The sequence below is a fragment of the Lissotriton helveticus genome, chromosome 7, assembly GCF_964261635.1.
Source record: "Lissotriton helveticus chromosome 7, aLisHel1.1, whole genome shotgun sequence".
NCBI classification, from domain to species: Eukaryota; Metazoa; Chordata; class Amphibia; order Caudata; family Salamandridae; genus Lissotriton; species Lissotriton helveticus.
In genome coordinates, this window is record NC_136068.1 from 1,882,531,517 (window position 1) to 1,882,553,880 (window position 22,364).

The 22,364-nt window shown below is 41.2% G+C and overlaps 1 protein-coding gene across 4 annotated transcripts in view; it reads right to left on the bottom strand.

Annotated features, from left to right (window-relative positions):
* Positions 1-9,820: 9,820 nt before the first annotated feature.
* Positions 9,821-22,364, bottom strand: part of LOC144770855 (uncharacterized) — a 68,118-nt gene continuing 55,574 nt past the window's right edge. For 3 of the 4 annotated variants that reach the window (XM_078655639.1, XM_078655637.1, XM_078655636.1), the window contains one exon: positions 9,821-15,921. In XM_078655639.1, coding sequence (XP_078511765.1) covers positions 15,170-15,921 — 752 coding nt within the window. In that variant the 3' untranslated portion in view covers positions 9,821-15,169. The remainder of the gene's footprint in view (positions 15,922-22,364) is intronic. The other variant, XM_078655638.1, reaches the window with a different exon arrangement.

Consider the following 22,364-nt stretch of genomic DNA (forward strand, 5'->3'; position numbering starts at 1 on the left):
CTTCTTGCAGGTTTGCATGCATAGTATATAAAGAAATTGACTTATACTAGGGTTAGTGGCTACGCCAATCCTTAAGTATATAACTAATAACTAGAATAATTTCCGTACTGTAAAGAGAGTGTAAAATACATTTATAAGTACTTATAAAATAGCAAAGTGATAGGTTAGATACATAGTGCTGCTAGAATGAATAGACAACTTGTTTGGAGAGACTTACAAAAGTTTATAGGGCGTTTTTATAGAGTGGTGAAGGGAGAGGATGGGGCCTGATATGACATGTAGAAACACACTCTGTGACGTGTTTTAAGTTGAGGACATTAGTCTTTTTTAATCTTGAAAGTCCCTGGGTCCTTGCGTTGCAGAGAGGTGGTCCGAAGCCATGGCCCATTTTACACCTCTCTGCAATGCAACTCTCTGGCACGTTTTGCACATATCTGGTGAGTTAGGATTCAAGGGGTCTTTATCCCGTAACTTAAAATGGCCACAGAGCATGTTTCCACACATATCTACTCCATCCATCCCCCCTTTCTTCACCAGTGTGCAAACACAGCCCATTGTGCATTTTAATACTTAGTTAATCTTACCTTCACAGTAATAGATATAAAAAACGCTAAACATTTTTTTGAATTATTTTTTATAATTCTAATTTCTGAAAATTTCATATTTTAGAATTAGGATCTGTGAAAGAGAAGAAAAAATACAGTTATAATATATAATATTATATTTTTTACAACACAACATAATTAACATTATATAAATTATTTTCTTTGCCTTTTTTGCTGTTCTCAGAATATATTGAATTTCACTACAAACAGTGATTGCAATGTTACTCGTCACATAACTGCGGGCAAAAAAAAAACATTCAATAAAATTGTTTTTAAAAAAACAAAAGTGTGTCTAAAATATTAAATATACTCAACTATTTCTGAACATTCCTTAAAAAGTCCATCCTCATAACATACCATATAATACTAATGACACATATATATAAAATACTTCCTTCTAAGAGAATTTTTTTACTTGAATTTGAAAGAACTCAAATAATATTTCAATGAACAGTTATTTTTTATTTTTATACACTTTAAATGATGTTCTTTAAAAATATCTGCTGTGAGAATGTCCAAGAAAAAGTCCTTAATTTAAATGAATACATTTCCTCTAGGCCAAATGGTATACCTGAAATCCTTTATGCTGAAATTGCCCAATAGTAATCGTATTAATAAATTAAAATATTATACTCATAGGCTGAATTATATTCTTAAAACTTCTGGCTTTAAAAATATTAGGTAGGAATTTGGTAATTCGCTAGGCAAACGTTGTTTAAAAACCAACTGAGCATCATTACAATATGTCTATCCTTTACTGCATTTTAAATAGACAGTGTAATGTCCAGATGTTGTTGAAGGACCATCATGGAAAATAATTGCTACTGCTACAAACGTTCCTCCTGATAGTGATATTTGACTTGCTACAAAATGTTTAATTAAAGTTTCCTATTTTCTTCCATCAGCTGTACAATGTTGCATCATTAAAATTAGGATATAGGGCATTGCCATAGTCTAGCCTTGCCAAGGTGGAAGCTTGCAGGATGGTTTGACGTACTCCGGGAGGGAAGAAACCAAGCAAGGGTCTCAAACCTCTCAGAAGCCCAAAACAGACAGAAGCTACAGCTTTTGTCTGCTTATCGAAAGTCAGACCGGTATCGAACCAGACGCCCAGGTTCTTCACCGTCTCCTTTGGTACCGGTGTGGGCTTTAAATGGTCGGGCCACCATTTCTCTGACCAGAGTCCCTGGTCCTTACCATACATCAAAATCTCGGACTTGCTAGCATTTAGTTGAAGGTAATTCACCTTCTTCCAAGCCAAGATAGCTGTTAGATCCTCCTTAAAACTTTCCAGATTGTTCCTACATTTTTTGGAGAAGGCAATTGCCAACTGGGTGTCGTCGGCATACGACACCAGAGTTGGCCCTCTGTCTCTGGCCACTGTCTCCAGAGGTCCCACATACAAATTGAACAGAAAGGCACTCAAGATAGAGCCCTGAGGAACACCTCTGCCCAGAGCATGTACATGCGAGTGGAACGGCGGCACGGACACTTGGAACGACCGTTCAGACAGAAAGGACCGAACCCATTCCAAAGCAGCATCCCTAATACCAATCGTCCAAAGACGATTAAGGAGAATCTCATGGGATACCGTGTCGAATGCGGCACTTAGGTCCAATAGGATCAAGGCCGCTGATTCATCCGCATCCAACCTACTTCGAATCGATTCCGTAACCGCCAAAAGGGCAGATTCCGTGCTATGGCGGGGGCGGAACCCATGTTGAGATGGGTCGAAGATGTTATGCTCATCAATGTAGTTGGATAAGATGACATTTACGTGGGCCTCAACTACTTTCGCCATAAACGGGAGCTGTGATATCGGGCGATAGTTGCACGGATTCTCAGGGTCTAGAGATGGTTTTTTCAACAGTAGAATGCTCTTTGCATGCTTCCATGCCCTGGGAACGGAGGCTGACTTCAGCGAATGGTTAACCAGTTCTAAGGCCACTGGGGAGATAAGAGGTAGAATCTGCCGGAAGTGACTTGCTGCCAGCGGGTCAGCGGGCGAGCCAGATTTAATCTTGGCGCTTATAGTCTGAAATTCTTCCAGCGACAGCAATGGCAGGAAGACCAAGCCTTTATTCGTCGCATTAGCTGGCCCTGCTAACTCGACGTTTACCTTAAGTGTATCCCCAGAAGAGAGGTTTTGGTAGATCTGATCCACTTTACCCACAAAGTGGAGTACTAAGAACTCGCACTGCTGATTAGAAACGACTGGAGAAGACCTAACCTGACCAGCGGTCTTCACATTTTTAAGCAGTTTGAAGTTGGTTTTAGTAGGGTTAGAGCTTCCTTCATGTGGTTATAAGACATCCTATGCTCCTTGGGCAGGTCTAACAAAGTGTCCCTACCTTCAGTGACAAAGCGGGTCCACAACCCTGCTCCCCAATCCTTCTCAGGGACCTGGTGGGCCAACATTGCTATCTCATATGCTGCAAACCACTGACCAATATCTTCACCTTTGTGAAAATCTTTGATGACATCCTTGGGAATATGTACCCTGCCTTCTGAAGACACAGATGGTGCGCTGCCACCAGAGGAATTGAACTCTAAGCCCTTGGCCTTGATCTCTAGCTCCCTCAACATTCTCTCATGCTCCATTCTCATTCTCTCTCTTTCCAAAGACAACCTGTTATTCTGTGATTCCCTCTGACCCTCCATCTTAAGCTTAGCCAACTCCAGCTTCAGTGCTCTATTTCTCTCCCTGTCTTCCGGTTGTCTGGGGGACAAGTCTTTGGAAGAGATGCTGCTGCCAGGTGGGGATGGCACCCCTCCCCTGGCTGGAAATAAATTCTTGCCCATCAATTTGCCCATCTGCATCCCCAACAGGCTCCACAACAAGATCAGGGACATTTCTGGCTTCTACCCAGGCCCTCAGCGCCTTTTGGTAGTCTTCCTTTTTACAAATGCCTGGTGTAGCAACTTTCAATTTCCTGCAGAGATACTTGAGCTGTTTCACAGTGTAGGTTTCCAACCTCTCTTCCTCAAAATCAAGATCCATAGATGCAACAGATGCTGGTTTACTCATGGTAGTAAGAATTGGGAGTCTTTAGAAAATAATAACAGTTCAAAGGAAAAAGGATTCTATCAAAAAAAGTATGTGGTCGCATTTGGTCTGCACTGAATAGTAGTGTACACCAATTACTGTATATGAAACTCAAATGCAAAGTCCAAATCCTCACCGCTGACCACCAATGTTAGATCTGGGGGTCTCTAGTTGGCAATGGTTATCACCTTTGTCCAAATAGGGACCCTTACTTCTAAGTCAGGACAAGGGGATTACTCTCATTAATAACCCCTGCTCACCCCCTTGGTAGCTTGGCACGAGCAGACAGGCTTATCTCAGAGGCAGTGTGTTAAGCATTTGTGAATATACACAGTAATACAGTGAGAGCACTACAGATGGACCCAACACAGGTTTTATAAAAATAGGTATTCTTTATATAGACTTAAACACAAGACCATAAACGGCAAAAATCCACAATGCTATACGATACTAAAGGTTACTTAAAGGATGATAAAAGTCTCTTAGTTCTAGTTGTTGGTAAATGGGACAAAGTTCTCAACAAAGTTCTTGGATGCGGCACGCAAAGTAAACAAAGAGGCTTGCAGAAGGGGAGATGCGTCGGTTCCGTGACCCGAGGGAACGGTTGCGTCCTTCCTCAATGCTTGCGCAGAGTAGGGGACTCGTAGTGAGCCTTACCGGTGCGGAGGTGATGCGTAGATTCTCGACCTGTTGCGGTGCGCAAAATGGCGCCTTGATGCGATGCCGATGCGATGATCCAGTTGCGATGCGAGAAGATGGCGCCCTTGATGCGGCGATGCGATGACAACGCGATGACGCCCTGGCAGCCTTGCGACTACTCTGTACTTTGGAACCACGACAGGCCCCACGATGCGATGACAGCTCTCTTGATGCATCGCGCTTCTCCGGCGATGCGACAGCAGACAGCTTCGATGAACACACGCTTCCAGGGAGATGTGACGAACTCTCGCTTCTCCGGCGTTGCGATGATCTCAGCTGCGGAGGCGACACGCTTCCTCTCGATGCGTCGCGCTTCCAGCTCCCAGCGGCACGCAAGTGGCTGGAGTCAGAATTCCCAGCAAGGAAATTCAGGAGGGTGCTGGAGGTGAAGTCTTTTGGCCCTGAGACTTCAGCAGGAGGCAAGCACAGTTCAAGCCCTTGGAGAATATTCTGTAGATGAAAGTCCTTACAAAGTTCCTTCTCCTTTCCCTTGGCAATGAAGTAACCACTGCAGGCCAACCCAGCAAACAGCACAATGGCAGAGGGGCAGTCCAAACTCCTGCAGCTTCCTTGGTTCTTCTCCTTGGCAGAAAGGTTTCTTGTTCCAGAAGTGATCTAAAGTCTGTGGGACTGGGTCCCAATATGTATACCCCAAAATCCTTTGCTCTCTGAAGGCAGAGAGGCCCCTGCCTAGTTCAAACCAGTTCCTGAGCACTGTGTATACATGACTCGTCTCTTCCTTTCACTGTGCAGGGCAGAAACATCAGACGCCCCACAGGAGGTGGAGCCAGCACAGGAAGATGCAGCTCTGGAGCACTCTGTTGACAGGATTCCCCTTCTCCTTTCACTCTGCAGGGCAGAGACATCAGACAAGCCACAGGGGGTGGAGCCAGCATTGTGGAGGGAAGGCCCAGCCCTATTCAGGTCCCCGGTGCACTCTCCCCCTCCCATCTGGAGATAAATCTCCCTATTCACCACTGGGCTGTCCCAGACTGTCTCCTGGAATTTCCCCAGCCCTGTCACACACAAACCCAGACAAGGAATACACAAGTCAGCAGAGGCGGGCTCAAATGGTTAGGCAAGCAAATACCTGCTTTCTAAAAGTGGTATTTACAAACACAGAATACTAAAATAAACTTTACTAAAAGATGTATTTTATTATTCTGAGTTCAGGCATACTAAACTCGAATTTCTACCATGTTCCCTGAGTCAGTTAGGATTGTAGGGATGTAACAATATTCACTGCTCATTCTAGTCTACGAGAACAGGTAGCCTTCAATAGTGAAACACGAAAATGGCTGTAATTCACTACTAGAACATGCTACCCACATCAGAACATGTCCTACCTTATACTTGCAATGCACCCTGCCCGTGGGCCTACCATAGGGGTGTCTAATAGGAAGCAAAGGGAAGGTTTAGGGACTGGCAAGTGGTTGCACTTGGCCAAGTCAACATGGTAGTCACAGACTACACGCAGGCCTGAGACACACTTTACAAGCTGCTTCTATGGGTGGCACAACCAGTGCTGCAAGCCCACCAGCAGCATTTGCTCTACAAGTCCAGGGTACACTTGGTGCACTGTACTAGGGGCTGACAGGAGATCAAATATGCCAATCATGGAATCCAATCAGTATATCAATTTAACATAGGGAGCACTTGCACTGTGGCACTGATTAGCAGTGGCTCAGGGCCCAAAACATGCAACCAGTAAAAATAGGTCAAAACAGAGGAGGCAATCCGTCAAAAATGGAAGGGAGACTCACGCCAACGATGTCAGGTCTAACAATCCTGAACTGCCAGGCAAGTCCTTTCTAGAAGGGAACCAAAGCAGCCAGAATGGGGCAGGCCTTGTAAGGTCAAATCAGTGAGGGTTAGTTTGGCCACTAATTGAGTATTATCAAGCATATGACGAACTGGAATACGCCCGAGCTACCTCAGCAGCAGTGCAACGGTGTGCTAAGACAAGGGGCTCATGCTCACTGGGCCATACGACTCAAGCTGCACCCTACTGGCGAGGCCAGAATCGTTCTGAGTTAGTTTGTCTTCCTTTCTGGATGGGGCATGGATGGGCATTTGGGGATAGGCAATTCTCATGCATCAATGACCTGGAATGCTGCCTGAGCAATCGCCAATGGCAAAGTTTACGTTTATTTGTTAATGTTTTTTTTTTAAATATCCACCTTGTGCAATTCAACAACTAGAAACTGCCTTTAAACATTTGTTATTCAGCCAAAATACATTTGAAATCCTGCAAACGTGTCTATTTCTTGTCTGCTTTTTGAAATGTAAGGTCTGCAAACATGGATTTATTAAAAGTGGAGATTTTAAATAAGAGAATTGTGTTTAAACATTTAAATGAATTTGAAATCATTGCATGTGTGAGTAATCTGCCAGGGAGACCAAATTGAAACATGCCTAAAATAGCACGTGATTGTTTATGTAACAAATGTTTTTTCTCATCATAGCATCCAATGAAGTGTGTAAGGCCGCAACTCTGAGAAAGGAAGAACATGTTAAATGTATGTGACCATCCATATTTTAATCCTTTCACAAACCACTAGGAACATGATTTATCTTCTTGATCTCAGATGGATGAAGAATGGAGGAAGCAAAATGGGTTTTAAACCTGTGATCCTTCGCCCCACAGGGTATGAGGAGATCTGCAAAGCAAGGGTTCTACCTACTGGCCTGTCCTATTGGACATAGATATCATGACTTAATATATAAGATATAAGAATACAACATTGCCCATCTTAACTAAAGGGCATATTTATGAGGAAGTCACCTTGCTGTGCTATGTGACAGGGAAAGAGCAGGAATGCGCCGTATTTAAAAGAATATGAGGCATTCCTTTATTTTTCCCGGCGCTGGCAATGTTTTGGCACCTAGCGCCAATGCAGGCACCCTTGCACCATGGTGAAAGAGTGCCTGTGTTGCAGGCAGGATTGTTTTTGTGCAAGAAGGGACACCTTCCTGCACAAAACAATCATCAGAGACATATTCTTCTTTCTGCAACACACATAGAAAGAGGAAGTAACGAGGAGAAATCAAGATATTTCTCCTTGTAACACCTCCCCTGAGCAGGTGCATCTTTGGTGTGTATTTCCAAGAATACCACTTTTGGTAAATCTGGGAATGCATCCAAAACCTTGAGGAACACCTACACAACTCCTATATATTGCCTTCCCAGAGCTTAGTAGTGCAATGCAGCAATGTGCCTGTTTTGTTACTCCAGATTAATGCAGCTACTCGATGCCACGTAAAGGGGCCTTGTATGGCTTCATAGATTACATTTTTTTTTGAGTTGTGTCTCCCGTACAACATGTTGCGTGGTGCAAGTGCGACTCAACTGGCCTCATAATTTTGGCCCTAAGTGTCCAACATTATACAGCATGTGTAATTCAGAATTTCTGAATGAGTTGTCCATCCTTCATAGAGTATTTGAAATGGTGACATTAATGCACTCTTTAGATTAAGAGGAAAAACTGAACCTTATGTATGCCACAATCTCGCTTCGTGTGAGTAGCATTCATTGGTCAGGAATCAAATTACTCTACTGAGCCAGACCATCATACAACCAGACTCAATTTGGACGTGTTTAAAAGCATGGGGCCATATTTATCAAGGGATTGCTTCACTTTTGCACCATGCAGCATCGTGCAAAAGTGATGCAATTCCTAAGATGCGATTTATAATGCCATGCAAAGCCTCCTTGTGATAAATCAAGAGAAACGCAACATAGCACAAATTGCTGCACTGCGTTAGTCTGTCCCAGGGAAGCATGCCATAGGCATTGTTTGGGTGTTTCCAGGCAACACTCATGGATTTTGATGCACTCACAGATTTACCATCACTGGTGGACCAGGGAATGAGCCAAAATGCTGCACCTTACCAGGGAAGGAATAACAAGGAGAAATATCTTTGTTTGTCCTCGTCACTTCCTCTTTCTACCTGTGCTGCATTCTGCAGCACACATAGAAAGAAGAATATGCCTCCGATGATTGTTTCTGTGCAGGAAGGTGCAACTTCCTGCACAGAAACAATCATGCTTGCAACGCAGGCACCGTTCCACCATAATGTAAGAGTGCTTGTGTTGGCGAGAGACAGCACATTGTGTGCTAGCAATGGGATATAGCGGGAATGCACAATATTGTGATAAATACGGCACATTCCTGCACTTTCCCTGTAACGCAGCATAGCGCAGCATTACTATTTGATAACTTTGGCCCTGAAGGTGTTACATTTCATCACTGTGTGACTCATCATTCTTAGAGAGAGTGTGAGGGAGCAAGTGAGAGATAGTAAAAGGACTGTTACCACTGGAAGGATAATGGTTGAGATGCTGTATGTAGCACCAGCCAGTGCTGACTTTTTTTTATCACAAACAACTTTTTGCATTTAGGGCCATTTAATTTAGTTTTTTCTATTAAAGACAATAATGTGGGAAACATGGGATCTCTTTGGCGAGGACTGCTTCACGGAAAGTTGGTGAAGGATTAGTCAGCTTCTCAAATCAACTTAGACGATTTATACAAGGCCCTTTTACTTTTTTAAGAGTTTCATATAGCGCAAACTAGACCCGATACATGGGGTATTAAAGTGTTTTACATTCCACCAGTTTTGTTACAGAAGGACACATTAATTTTTGTTAGGCACAGGGAGATTAATTGATTTGCCAGAATCCTAGGATGTTGAGCGACTTTGCCGAGACTCAAACCCGGTTCCCCAGCTTCGAGGGCGACCGCTCTAGCCGTAAGGCTACAGCCTCTCCCTTAAGTTACAAGGGCCTCCATGTCTAGCATCATACATGGACTTCTGGTCCAGAACAAAGACGTGGATTTCAAAGAGGCAACAGTGACACAGCAGTGCTGGTTACAAGACACCTGGAGTCATTGCTCTTTGAGCTAATTTGTGCCACTAGGACCAACCATATACAAATCACCCACTTTAATCCGGCCAGATCAATTCGGAATGCTCAATCACATCGCTTTTGAATGGAAAGACCAGCAACACCTGTGACGTCAGAAACACAGACTGAGATTAACAATTCAGAGACCAAAAAGGGAAACCTTTTCAACTGTATCCATTTTTTACAAAGTAGTCCACTTGCCGACTGAATAATCAAGCCACAAATAGACAATGTGATAAAAAAAGAAAGCTCTAATGTTCCCAAATCAAGCCTAACAGAAATGTCTGCTAACTCCAAGGTGTTAATTAAATCTCGATTTTCCAGTGAGTAAATATAGGAAATTATAAATTTTTGGGTGAAACCAATTTTTGCCTGATTCTATTGAAGGAAGTATGTTCTGCCCCGGGGAGTAAGAATTATTTGTCCCATTTAAATCTAAATTTAGGTTTGTATGTTTTTATTTTGTCTTTACATTCTTTCAACAATAGCAAAGTTTATTTGGATAAGATCATCCTTAAAAGCTTAACCACAACATCCATTCAAATGCACATCATACATATACATGTGTAAGAAAACATTTTATTTAATACATTCTTCACTCAATATTATACAAAATATACAGAAATCTTAACAATACCATTTCTAAAATTGTTAAATCAATCAAGTCTTCAGTTGTATCACTCTACTTCGATCATGTGCTTTACAAATGTCAATAGATCTCAAGTGATGAATTAGACTTATTTCTTCTCAAACTTCTCAGAACCATGCATTACACGAAGCTGACTCAACCACTGTTTTCAGTCTTCCAGCAATTCATGGGAAATTACTAACATACAGAGCAGTGCATTAGTACAGTTCTACTCTTCTTGCCAGTAAAGCATTATTTTCACCATGCCTTATTACAGATTAAATTAAAAAATATAGACGTACAATAAATCAATTGCTTGTGGAGCCTGGATATCCACCAGGCAATCTTCAGTTCCACACTCACCATATACTTAGCAAGTCCTCAAAATGGTTTCTTCTTTGAAGGTATTCACAGACAGCATCAAATTATATTTTCTCCCTTTCAGTGCTATGATTATATGAAACACAATGTGTCTGGATTTCAAATCCATGAACTCTTTGCTTATTTCATTTATAAGCAGATATGTCTTCAAATTTCTCTTACTAGCCACTACCTATTAACTGAAATTTCAAATGCCCCCTTGTTAAGAAATTCATTCCTTCAGAAAATTTAAAGCGGGAGAATTCTGTCAATACATTTACAGAGGTCAGGCTGAACTTCAGCAGTAGACCCTATGTATCAACTTGTATTCTTAATTCCAATACTTTCTATAGGGGTTACATATCTGACACCTAAAAGGCCACAGTGTTGCAGTATAACTTCAACAAAGTATAAACTCTTAAAGAAACAACTGCCAAACTGCCATATATTAAATTAAATAAGATTCAAGCTTGTCATAGTTGTCTTTCACTATTCACCTCATCTTATGACCTGGCAATTCCAAATAAAGGATCATGCAAGCAACCTTTCTATATACAAACTCTCTTTACTCATCTTAATCGATTTGTCACCAATGCAACAAATGCTTTCATTCCTGCTGTCCCACAGAGCACTATTGTTCTTCAAGGCATTCACTTTCAGCTCAGCAAATCTTCAGTATTCTTGCACGGAAGCAAGATGCTTCAGCAGCCCCATTGGCAGATCATCTTTGAAAAGCAAGAAATATACTGGCTTCCGGTCGCACGTGTGGTAATGTCTATATTTCCCTTCAGACAGAGGGGATATTTGGAAGAGGATTGGAGTGAGCACATGGTTTAAGCCACTCCTCACTGGTCTATGTCCTGTTCAATGGACTCCATTACCCAGGCCTACCTTTAGATTTATGAATGTGCTAAACATTGGTGAAACTAGCCAAAAGGCAGCAGTGCCAAAATACACAACAAACATGTTCACTACACCCAATCAAAGTCAGCCTAGATGGCAAAAGAGAGGTCACAAAGCACCACTACCGTAACAGAATACTGTGGGAGAAAAGTTGTCCAAGAAAAATACTGTGGCCTTAATATCCACAACCATAATATGATGAAGGTAGATATATGAAGCTAATGTGTAAGCTTATTGTATTTAACTTTGCATATATGTGTCTTGGAAGTATGTGTATGAGAGATAAGATTAGCAAATCTATATTTAACTTCACAACATGCTGGTTGTGAATATTTTGGTCAGGATATTTTGTAGGACAATATTTATGTTGTCCATTTTCTGGCATACAAGCCCAGGCACACCTTTCTCTGGCTATGAACCTTCTGGCAAGTTATTGTAGCAGAATAAACTTAAAGGATGTAAACCAAATCCAAAAATCCATCGTAGAAGAGATCATCATAATGCTGGTCATTGTGCATTTTCGAGTATTCACACAGCTGCTTGGTAGCCGAATAATACTTTTGTTAAAACAGAGGTTCAAAGGATCTCCCATTTGATGTACATGACAGCGGACTCAATGCAGTCATAGAAACGGAACCACACCCAGTACCGCCAAGCTCACCTATAACTTAGTGGCTGCCCAATTTCTGACCATCTTCAAATTGACTGGGGAGTGCTCCACTGGGGAGTGGAGAGGTGTGGTGCAGCGGCCAGGGCAGCTGACTTCGGAGCACAGGGTTCATGGTTCGATCCCCAGCTCCGGCAGCAGCTCAGCTCAGCACCATGTGACTCTGGGCAATAGCTCACTTAATTTCCACAACGGCCGCCTTGAGACCCGTAAGGGTGAATAGTTTGCGATTTACAAATACGGATTCATTCACTCATAGATTACAATGCTTGAAGTGCATGCTAATAGGACCAGTAGGCACTGACCGGGTATATGCAGGTATTTTACTGAAGCTTGTGGCCATCCTGAAAATAAGACTTCCCTCACTAAAAACAACACTTTCCACATGATAAACTCTTGTAAGTATGATGTAAATAATTATATAAATGCCATATGTTGGTTATTCCTTATTTTTCAAGAATTTTTTTTGTGCAAATTAAATTACATAAAAAACAAAGTGAATGGTTCTATTTAATAAGACCTGAAAAGTATTAATGCGGTTACACACTTATCTAATTCATATTTCAAGTATATGTGTTCATATGTGGTTTATGTTGGTTTTAGATATGCACACTTTCCTTCCAACACTGCAACCATAATTCATGGCATGCTTCTTTTCTTTGAACCCCCTTCAGCAGGCAGTTTTATAAATATTCTAGTGCCATGTTGAAGCCATCTGCCAGTGACGCAACCAACCCCACCATAGACTTCAAGTGCAAAGACACCCATAACCTCTGAAAAGTAACAAAAACATGAGTGGCATTCATTATTTGTTCATCAGGGCTTAATTTCCTGATGTGCAAAACGGAAACCATTTCTTTAAGAGCATATTCTTATGTTTTTATTCAATTATTGCGTGATCATCTTCATGCCTGTGATAAGACAGCGTACCACAGATGCTCCTCAGATGCAGACGTGTTTGAGGATCCTGGTTACACTGTAGCATCTGAAGCTGCATGACTACGTGACCAGGATCCTAGTAGCATCTAAACCCAGATACTACAACACAACCAGGATCAATTATGCCATGTCATGAGAGTTGTAAAATGTAACGTCATAAGCAGTGTATGATGGAGAAACAAGTTATAGTTAGTTTATTAAATTATAACTGGCTTATATAATTGTTTTCTGGGTCTTTTAGTATTAACTCATGTTTCCTTACAAAACCCAACTATAACGTCACTTTAACCTTTGATTGTTTTTCAGAATTCAGTTAATTAGGCCCTGTTAAGCGACTAAGACGGCTAAGCTGAGTAATCAAATGTAGAAGGGGGGTGCTGTCCTAATGCAGACACCTCTCTATTGTTAGCCCCTTTAAAAATGTGATGCCTCAAATGACTAAAAACCCATGCCACCCGTCCCATTTTTAACACACTGGTTTCATACTTGCATGAACATCTCAATGCTGCTTCACTTCTGTCTGCTCTTCAGGAAAGGCTTTAAATTCAACAGCTCCTGTACCAATAAATGTACTTTCAAGAGTACCTCACCGTTGCCTAGGTTAGTGATCTGGTTGTTCATGAGAACTCTGTGGTGACCCTGAAGTTGATATAAAGGGTGTTAAATGGAGACTACTGACTTGGAAGTACGTGCTTCACTGTGCATGTCAGAATGTCTTACTAACATGGCTGAGAAAGATGTCCGAGAACTCATATGAAATGTGTCTCAGGACTACACAATTTCAATGCAAGAAAAAACCACTTGATTTGTTATTTTCTGCAGTTTCCTGCCTAGGAAATGCAGGTTTACAGCCTCGATTCCATCAAGATAGAGTTGAGCTGTGCCACACTTCTGACATGAATACAGAATGTTAGTGCTCTGGTTGTTCATTCCAACACTATGAGGAAGCCGCAGTACAACACTCGAGAATCAACTGAAAGGTTGCTGTGGGTGTTTAAAGTACATGTTTTAGTTATCGCCAGTTTTTTCTGACATGTATAAGAAAGATGTTTGAGAACTGATAGAAAGTGTGTCCTCAATTTAGCTTTCTAGAGCACTAACCATCAATTCTATGACAAAATGTACCCCTTCACATCTTTCATTTCTATAGGAAATGCTTTCAGTTTTACAGCTTTGATTCCATGAAAAAGGTGTTCAGATGTGTCACACCTCTGCCATAAATACAGAAATGTATCACTTTAGTCGTTCATTAGAAGGTAGACATTTTGGGGACGCTGCACCAGAACACTGGGGAATCAGCTGACAGGCTGCTGCTGTTGGAAGTACATGTCTATGCAGAATATCAGACATTATTCTCACATGGCTGAGGAAGATAGCATGAACTTATAGAAATGTGCTCTCATTTCAGTTTCTGGAGCACATAACGTCTAAGAGAAAACATGAAAGAGTTTTCTCCTCAGATTCCAGCAGAGGTACAACATTTTTCACTGGGTAAAATCACCTGAGAACTGAGAGGAATTCCTAAACTGGGTATACCATCACCAACAAATGATTGACATTGCGACTAAAATATTTTATCACCCTTCATACGCGAACCTCAAAAACAGTCTTTGATTACAATGCATTTAAATGTGGCCCATGACCCAAAGTTCTTTAATTCCTACAACAACATGTTGTCCATTTTGTGGCCAGTAAATCAAAGGGAGGTTATTTTGGGACCCACCACCACAGGCACCTGGGTATGTTCACTCATCTCCCATATATATTTTTTTAATTCATTTTCAAGAAGCAGAGACAATGTGCCTGAGTCCTGTAATGGATGCTGCATCATTGTTCATGTTGTGGCCGGCCAATCATGATTGACTAGTCCACTTTAAAAAAGGCAAATTAGAGTATATATGGACACCAATAGTTCAACTATACCTATTTTAACCTCTTCATGGCCATTCTTAGCACATGTTCAAATGCAAAATTCTCAAATTGCTGGCCAGATTTACACCAAATAATTTTTTAGCAAAAATAATTTTTTTGCTAAATTTGGTGCAATCCCATTCAGCCACTTTTTCTGTATCTGTGACAGAAATTTCCTATGGGAAGTAATTTAGGAAGTCAAAGTTTTTGCCCCCACCCCCCCAATTTAACAGATGAGTTGAAAACTTTACAGGAAGGAGCTGAAGTAAATGAACATTTATGATTCAAGTTGGTCAAAAGGTGTCAATTGGTTAGATCACAGACTTTGCAGATCACTGGGCTTTCATGCAGGCTGCAGCTTGAAGCCAATCCTTTGACCACTGTTGCGAGGCCATGAATGGAGCTCCAAATAGTCTTCCATCACTGCAGTGATGAGGCATTCTGATGCTATTACAACCACCATACACCTGTCCTACCTCCGAGTTTTATGATGTGCTCTTTTCTACGGAGGGTGATATGATCCTAGTGTGTTTGTCTTGTTGGCACTTGGCAATAATCGGACGCCACAAACTCCACCAAATCTCTCCCTTTTGTGTGTTCTTTGATGAATAACAAGGTGCTCCTTTCGATTGAAGCTTTTCTCACAGCTGGCACACTGGAACGGTCTCTCTCCTGTATGTGTTCGTTTGTGCCGTATTAGCACCCCAGTTTGACTGAAGCTTTTCCCACATTCAGTACAATGAAAAGGTTTCTCCCCTGTGTGGGTTCTTTGGTGTGTAACTAGGGCAGACTTAGTTCTAAAGCCTTTTTCACAGAATAAGCAACTGTATGGTCTCTTTTGGGGTAGGAATCTTTGTTGCCTCATCACACCATGTTTCTGATAAATTATTTTTTCACTTCCAGTCCATGTATTTGGTACACTGTTCTTCAGTGTGTTGGTTTGATACGTGGGATGGTTAGCATTTTTTATTGTACTACCATATCCTTTGACTGGGTCTGATAGATTTATGCTTGTTGTTGCCAAGCGGTGGTGTGTTTGCAATGAGCTACTAAAACCTCCTTCAATTTGAGAAATGTTCTTTCCTGCCATTTCCTGGTTACTTTGGGGACACACCCGACTTTCAATATGCATTGCCTTTTTGGAGTACTGGAGCATCTTGGCTTCAGATTTTCCTGCGATTGATTTGAATGGTACTTCATTATTACACTGTACATAATTCCCATCAATCTGTTTCCTGGTAGTAATTCCACTGCCTGCAAGATGAATCAACATATTTTGGTATTATTATTTACATCAAGAATGTGATTCATAAAAAGCTCTTGGGAACATGCACATTCATTAAGATGGGAAGCAGAGCTTAGAACATAAGAAACGTCTCAGTGGTGAATATTCTTGAGTAAAATAAAATGGCCAAGCAATAATATTATAGACAAAAAACTTTGAGGAGGTCACAAGTGAGAGACATGTTTATGTTAATAGGGCTTCAATTTAAAGGTTAGCTGAGGTGTAATGAAAGTGTTATAATTAAAGTAACAATATTGAGGATATGAAGTAGCAGTGTTATATTAAATTAACGGTTAGCTTTAAACTAAGAGGTAGGATTAGGATGGCAAAAAGACAGAAAGATAGAGATAGGTTTGGGGTTAGGTTACAGAAAAGGGAGGAGTAGGAATGCGTGTGAGGTTTAGGTTTTTAGTTAAATCAATGAATGAAAAATGACCAATAGGACAAGAATAGCTCTCCTCCCATTTTGAAATGGAGAAAGACACAAAATTAACTCTAAAATAAAATATGGAATTCTCAAACTGACAATCTGTGATATTTAATAAAAAAAAATATTAGTACCCAAGATTTTTCACCTCTAGGTTAAAGTCCCCACATTAATGTCTTAGATATTTTTACTCTCAACAAAACTTTACTCCTTGTAACAATGTTTGTATTGCTAAGTATGAAGATGTTAACATTGATTCCAGAGTCTACTGTGCACTTGCTTCTCATGAATAATCTGGTGTCTGCAGAAAGCTGGATTCTCCAGGGACCTGTGTATCTCAGAAGAGTCTATTTCACCTTCACAATTTGGCAGCTCAGCTCTTTGAACTTTCACATCTATTCAAACCCATTTTTATAAATGTTTGCTAATTTGTATACACCAGCAACTTACTTATGGGCAAAGCAGTGCTTATTACAGAGACAATTTCTCTCGCCAAAGTAACACCCAGAACAAGAAGTAGTTCATGTAAGAAAAGTGTGGCTGTTTATCTGTTGTAGCAGAAAATAAAAGATCTGTTTATTAATGCATTTGGGAACATGCCATTGGGTGACTACTGAGCAACCACAGAACTCTTGTTTAACATGTTTAGATTACACAATTCCATACTGCATTCAACATATTTACAATTATAGGCTACACAAACTTAGGAATCTGCCCAGAAATATTCATTTTTCAGTTCCATACCAAAGCAAGCAGAATTAGAACAAAGGCCTCTAGGTACAAAGACACACCTCATACTTCCATGAGTATGTAGTTTTATGATACAATGGCTGGACTCTTACTTTACTTCTGGATAAGGATGTCATTCTGTGTAACCTCGGAAAGCTGTTCACAGAGGTAAAACTGCCTCTGGTGGGTCTCAATGACACGAACCCCCTTCGTTTTCCAGGAGTACTGAAAGGTGTACCAACATTTCTTAGAGGTCATGAGCACAGGTCTCCAAAACACATAATTTAAAGAAACCTGGAGGGCAAAGATGTGTCTGAAGCGAAGCACTTAAGAAAACCCAAGGAGCGAAGCACTTAAGAAAACCCAAGGGGAAGGGAGGCCAAAAGGCCTTTAGATGGTTTGACTCTGTGTGTTCTGCTACACACCGATCGTTAAAACTATCTCTGTGTCAAAAACCAAGAAACAAAGAGCTTGTAAGGACTAGTAGAAAGGCTTATAGGGATGCTATTACAAAAAGAAAGCAGGACTTAAAAGTCAGTGCCTGGGATGATCTTGAAAAGGCTGCAGAACTAAAAGATAGTAGGCTCTTTTGGGAGGTCATAAATCGTCCCCTCTTTAAGAGCAATAATAAAGAATCTATAGTTATGCAGGTTACCGCTGATCAATGGGTTCAACATTTTACTAAGATTTTTAACCCCAATTCCATCTCAATAATGGTAAGTACTGAAGGGTCAGGGGATCTGGTGGCACTTTCCTCGGCTTTGACCCTCAGCTCTTCATTTACACTGATTGAGATTGAGGAAGCCCTAGGGAAAGGAGCATCGCTAAAAGCCCCAGGCCCAGATACTGTCCCCCTGGATCTTTTTAAGTCCAATGTCAGTCTGTGGGCACCCATTTTATTGAATGTTTTCAAGGCTGTTGTGGTTGGGCGTATCCCTGGCACATGGAAGGAGGCAACTTTAGTGCCGATTTTTAAAAAGGGTAGTAGGTCTGATCCACGTTGCTACCGCCCGATCTCCTTAATAGATGCCTCATGTAAAATTCTGGGTAGGGTAATCTTGGCGATATTAGAAAGCTGGGCAGATTCTATAGGTCTCATAGTTGACTCTCAGTATGGTTTTAGACGTGGAAAGGGGACAAACGAGCAGTGCCTTAATTTGGCACTAATTTTAGGCAAGTACATGAAGGCAAAAAATTCCCCCATACATCTTGCGTTCATGGACTTGACGAGTGCTTTTGACACTGTTTGCAGGCATAAGTTGTGGCGGATGATGGATGATATGGGCTTTGAGGAACCTTTAGTCACATTGCTACGCAGGTTACATGCAGTAACAACTGTGTCCATTAGATTTGGTTCCGGAGGGGAATTAACGAAACCAATACCTTCAACTGAAGGCGTGCGTCAAGGATGCATCCTGGCGCCTTTTCTCTTCTTGGTTTACACAAATGGATTAGAACAGTACCTACTAAACCAGGGTTGTAACTTCCCAAAAATCAATGGTAAAAGCATTCCCATGCTTTCTTATGCAGACGATACTGTCCTAATGACATTGACAGGAAATAGCATGCAAGTGTGTCTAGATGCTTTTAATACATTCATGCTTGATCTTGACTTAAAGGTGAACTTTGAGAAATCTTTTGTAATGTCTTGTGGCCCAAAAGGGTTAACTATTAGGAAGTTCGTGGTAAACAATCGCATAATTGGAAAAGTAGGAAACTTTAATTACCTTGGTAACTTGTTTGATAGCAAACTAAGTTGGACGCCGGTCATGAAGGTTCGAGCCCAGAACATGACAAGGGCGATAGAGGGTATTTTTCGCTTCTGTAGCAAACTGGGGCAAAAGCATATTATGCACCTCAGAACCCTTTACACTTCTAAATGTTTATCAGTAGCCACTTATGGGGCAGGGGTGTGGGGGACCGAAATGCCATCGGTGATACAGGTGGTGGAAAATAACTTTATAAAAAGGGTCCTATCAGTTCCTAAAAGCTCCTCAAATACCTTCTGCCACAAAGAAATTGGTATGGTCAGTGTTTCTGATACAATTCGCTTGTCCCCCCTACTGTTATGGGGTAAAATTTGGCAATCTGAAGACCTGCAACTTACTAAAGACATTATTACTGATTGCATGGCTTTAGAAAACTCAAAACAGATTCCCTGGTTGTCTTATGTTTGTAATATGTTGAATAAGATTGGACTTGGCTCCTATTTTGACAATCCGGAAAAAATCGAGGGAAATTATGAGGTGGACATAAAAGCTAAGTATTGGAAATCACTGAACCCACCGTCCATAGTTAATGTTACTGACAATGCTATTGCCTATGCCTGTAAACCCCAACCTCAGTTTTATCTAACATTTACCCTTAATGTGCAATGGCGATTCCTACTAACAAGGTTTAGGCTGGAGAATCTGCATTTTTTGCTTGCATTCCCGAAACAAGGGGGTTGGTGTGAGAGGCTGCACCCTTGTCCTTGTAATAACAGGGATAGACAAAGCACCCTACATCTGGTTCTTTTTTGCTCCTTATATAAAGAGCCAAGACTCCGGTTTATTAAACCAATCTTGAAGGGGAGGCAACCTTGCACTTATGAGGAAGGGTACGAATATCTGTCATCATTATCCTCTGTAGAAATCTGCTGTTCCATGTTAAATTTTATCAGAATTTCACAAAAGATTAGGAAGACCTATGGGTAGTACTACATGTATAGAACTTTTCTGGTGAAAATCATGTCTTGTATATTCTTTTATGGTCATTATTATGTCTTTTAAATTTTTGGAAAAATTGTGCATTTTAAATTAGAACTTTCAACCCTATGAGGTATGATGAATAGTATGTTCAATACTTTTATGATTCATTTTATGTATCGAATAAAGTTTTGTGAATCGGGAATCGTGTCTGAAGGGAAGTTTGTTTTGCGACTAATGTCGGATTTTGTAAACTATGACTTATGTGCAGAATGGATACACATGATGCTGCACACACGTGCACACGCACACAGTCTCATACCTCCAAATCCTTATCTTGCACTGCCATGAGTTGCATGTCCAAATCTGGTACATTTTTACTAGGGAGTCACTCTTTAGGAAAAGCTCTCCTTCTATATTTAACATATTACAGCTTAGAAACTCCACAAAAATGACAGACTGATTTAACTTCTACCAGAGATGTTGTGTAGTGATCAGGTGGTTGTTGGAAATGACCATCTTTTGCATGCTGTGCCCCCACATTTTTGCTGGCTGTAAAACTCTGTGAGCTTTACTTCTGCTTTACCCCTGTTAAACAATGTTAAAACACCAGTGCTCCCCCTTTGGACATGATGAAATGGGTATACACCTGATAGAGCAAGCATCGCATCGCGACTTGCTCGAGTCAAGAACCTCGGCCGTGTGTAATCAATTAATAAATTGTACGTCTTACTAATCTTTTATTTTCATATTCGAACAAGGTAGAGGAAGCTTGCGTACATGTATTTCTAATACAACTAAACAATGTCTCTAAAACATGGCCGCCGCTTGAAAAGTGCTTCTGCGCATGCGTCAGTCACACTCACGTGACCTGACGTAGTTATAAGTTTTGGAGGGAAAGGGTGCGAATGCGTAATACACAGCTTTCGTGAATAACGTGGTAATGCTCTTGTGAGTGTGTATATGTTGCTAACATTTAAACTGCATAGTATATTTTTATAATGATAAGTTTGAAGTACAAGACCAATGATGTGTTTACATACATTTATTTCTATGTATTAATTTGTTCTCGCTTACTTTTCATGTACTGCGGGAAATGGGGGTCCGAACCGGTTGGGAGCCATATTGAGGGTCTCTTCTGCGCAGACTCGTGGTGCACTGAAAGGTGGCAACATTGGACAGTGGAACTCAGCCAGCTGGCAGCCACCGTCAAGATGCTCATGGGAAAGCCACCTCTGCCCTACGAGAACGGAGAAAGTTGCTCCTTATATGATACAATGTGTGTTGCGCTACTGTTTGCCGTACAGTTTCTCATGGGAACCCCAATCTTGCTAGGCGGTACCCAGAGATGTAAATTAGGCCTCCAAATAGTCTATTCTGATTGGTGTGTTACCCAAAGCCTACCTTAGGACCAATCCAAATTGAGGGATTCTGATACTTTGCAACATTGGGGGGGTGGTACACCGTCCCCAAACAGTATAACTACCCTGGGTTCACCTAGGGAAGTCGTCCGACTTGTCTGGTTTAGCTGACCTGTCACTGACCCAACGCACTCAATAGGTGACTGAAGATACAGAGAGCTGCGGAGCACTCTGTCCGAAATTGACCATAGACTAAGGTTTTACTAAACCTTAAAGTGCTGGCGGAGCACTTTGCTGGGAGTTCGCTGACCCAATCGGGGTCTTGATCGATAGCTGCAGTGAGGGTGGAGCGCAGGCGTTGCTTCCGAACTGCGGGTGCTGGTCCTGTCCTGAGGGTCCTGTCCGAGAGGTCCTGTCCTGATTCCTAATCTGAGGGTTTCCTGTCCTGTCCTGGGTGTCCATTCTGCACCTGCTGTCCATTGAGGGGTATCCTTCCTTGAGGGTTTCCTGTCCTTAACTGACCCGTGGCCAGGGTTTGGTTTTCACACCAGTCTAGGTAAATATCACTCTGAATCTTGCACCTTCCTGAATTTCTGTCTTTTGCTTTAATAAAGACATACCTTTGCATATGTTAATTTTCCATGCTTTTCCGCAACCATTGAATTATAAAGTCATTTGCATTTGTTTCATAACGTGTTCCTATGTTACCCTACCTGTTAGAAATTATATTTTGCATTGCAGTTTGTCATTTCCTGATATGGTCTAGGACCTCCTTACTTAAATTGTCTAAAGCACTTTTGCCTTAAAGCATAGCGTGTCTCTCTCTATAGACTCTCCTATAGTTGTATAGATGTCCCGAACTCCTGTCTCATTCCCTTGAAATAATTCTAGAATACTAGTCCTAATCAAAGCCTATCCCATCTTAGTGATTCATCTTAAACGTTCTAATTCCTGATCCTTCATTTTTGAATGTGTCCTGGTTCCATTAGATTATAAATGGTTGCACTGACTTATTTCCTATTCAGCTATGTGCTTTCTGTTATTCTGATTATCGATTGCTTAATTACTGTGAATTTGATGCTATCTGAATTTCACTAAATTAGATAAAGACTTTAAAACTTTCAGTTGTCCGTGGTCATTTTACAAAGGTATTGAATATTATTTTGTTGGGTTTGTATTTTGCTGCCTTTCCTTTTGCAGCTAGCTCC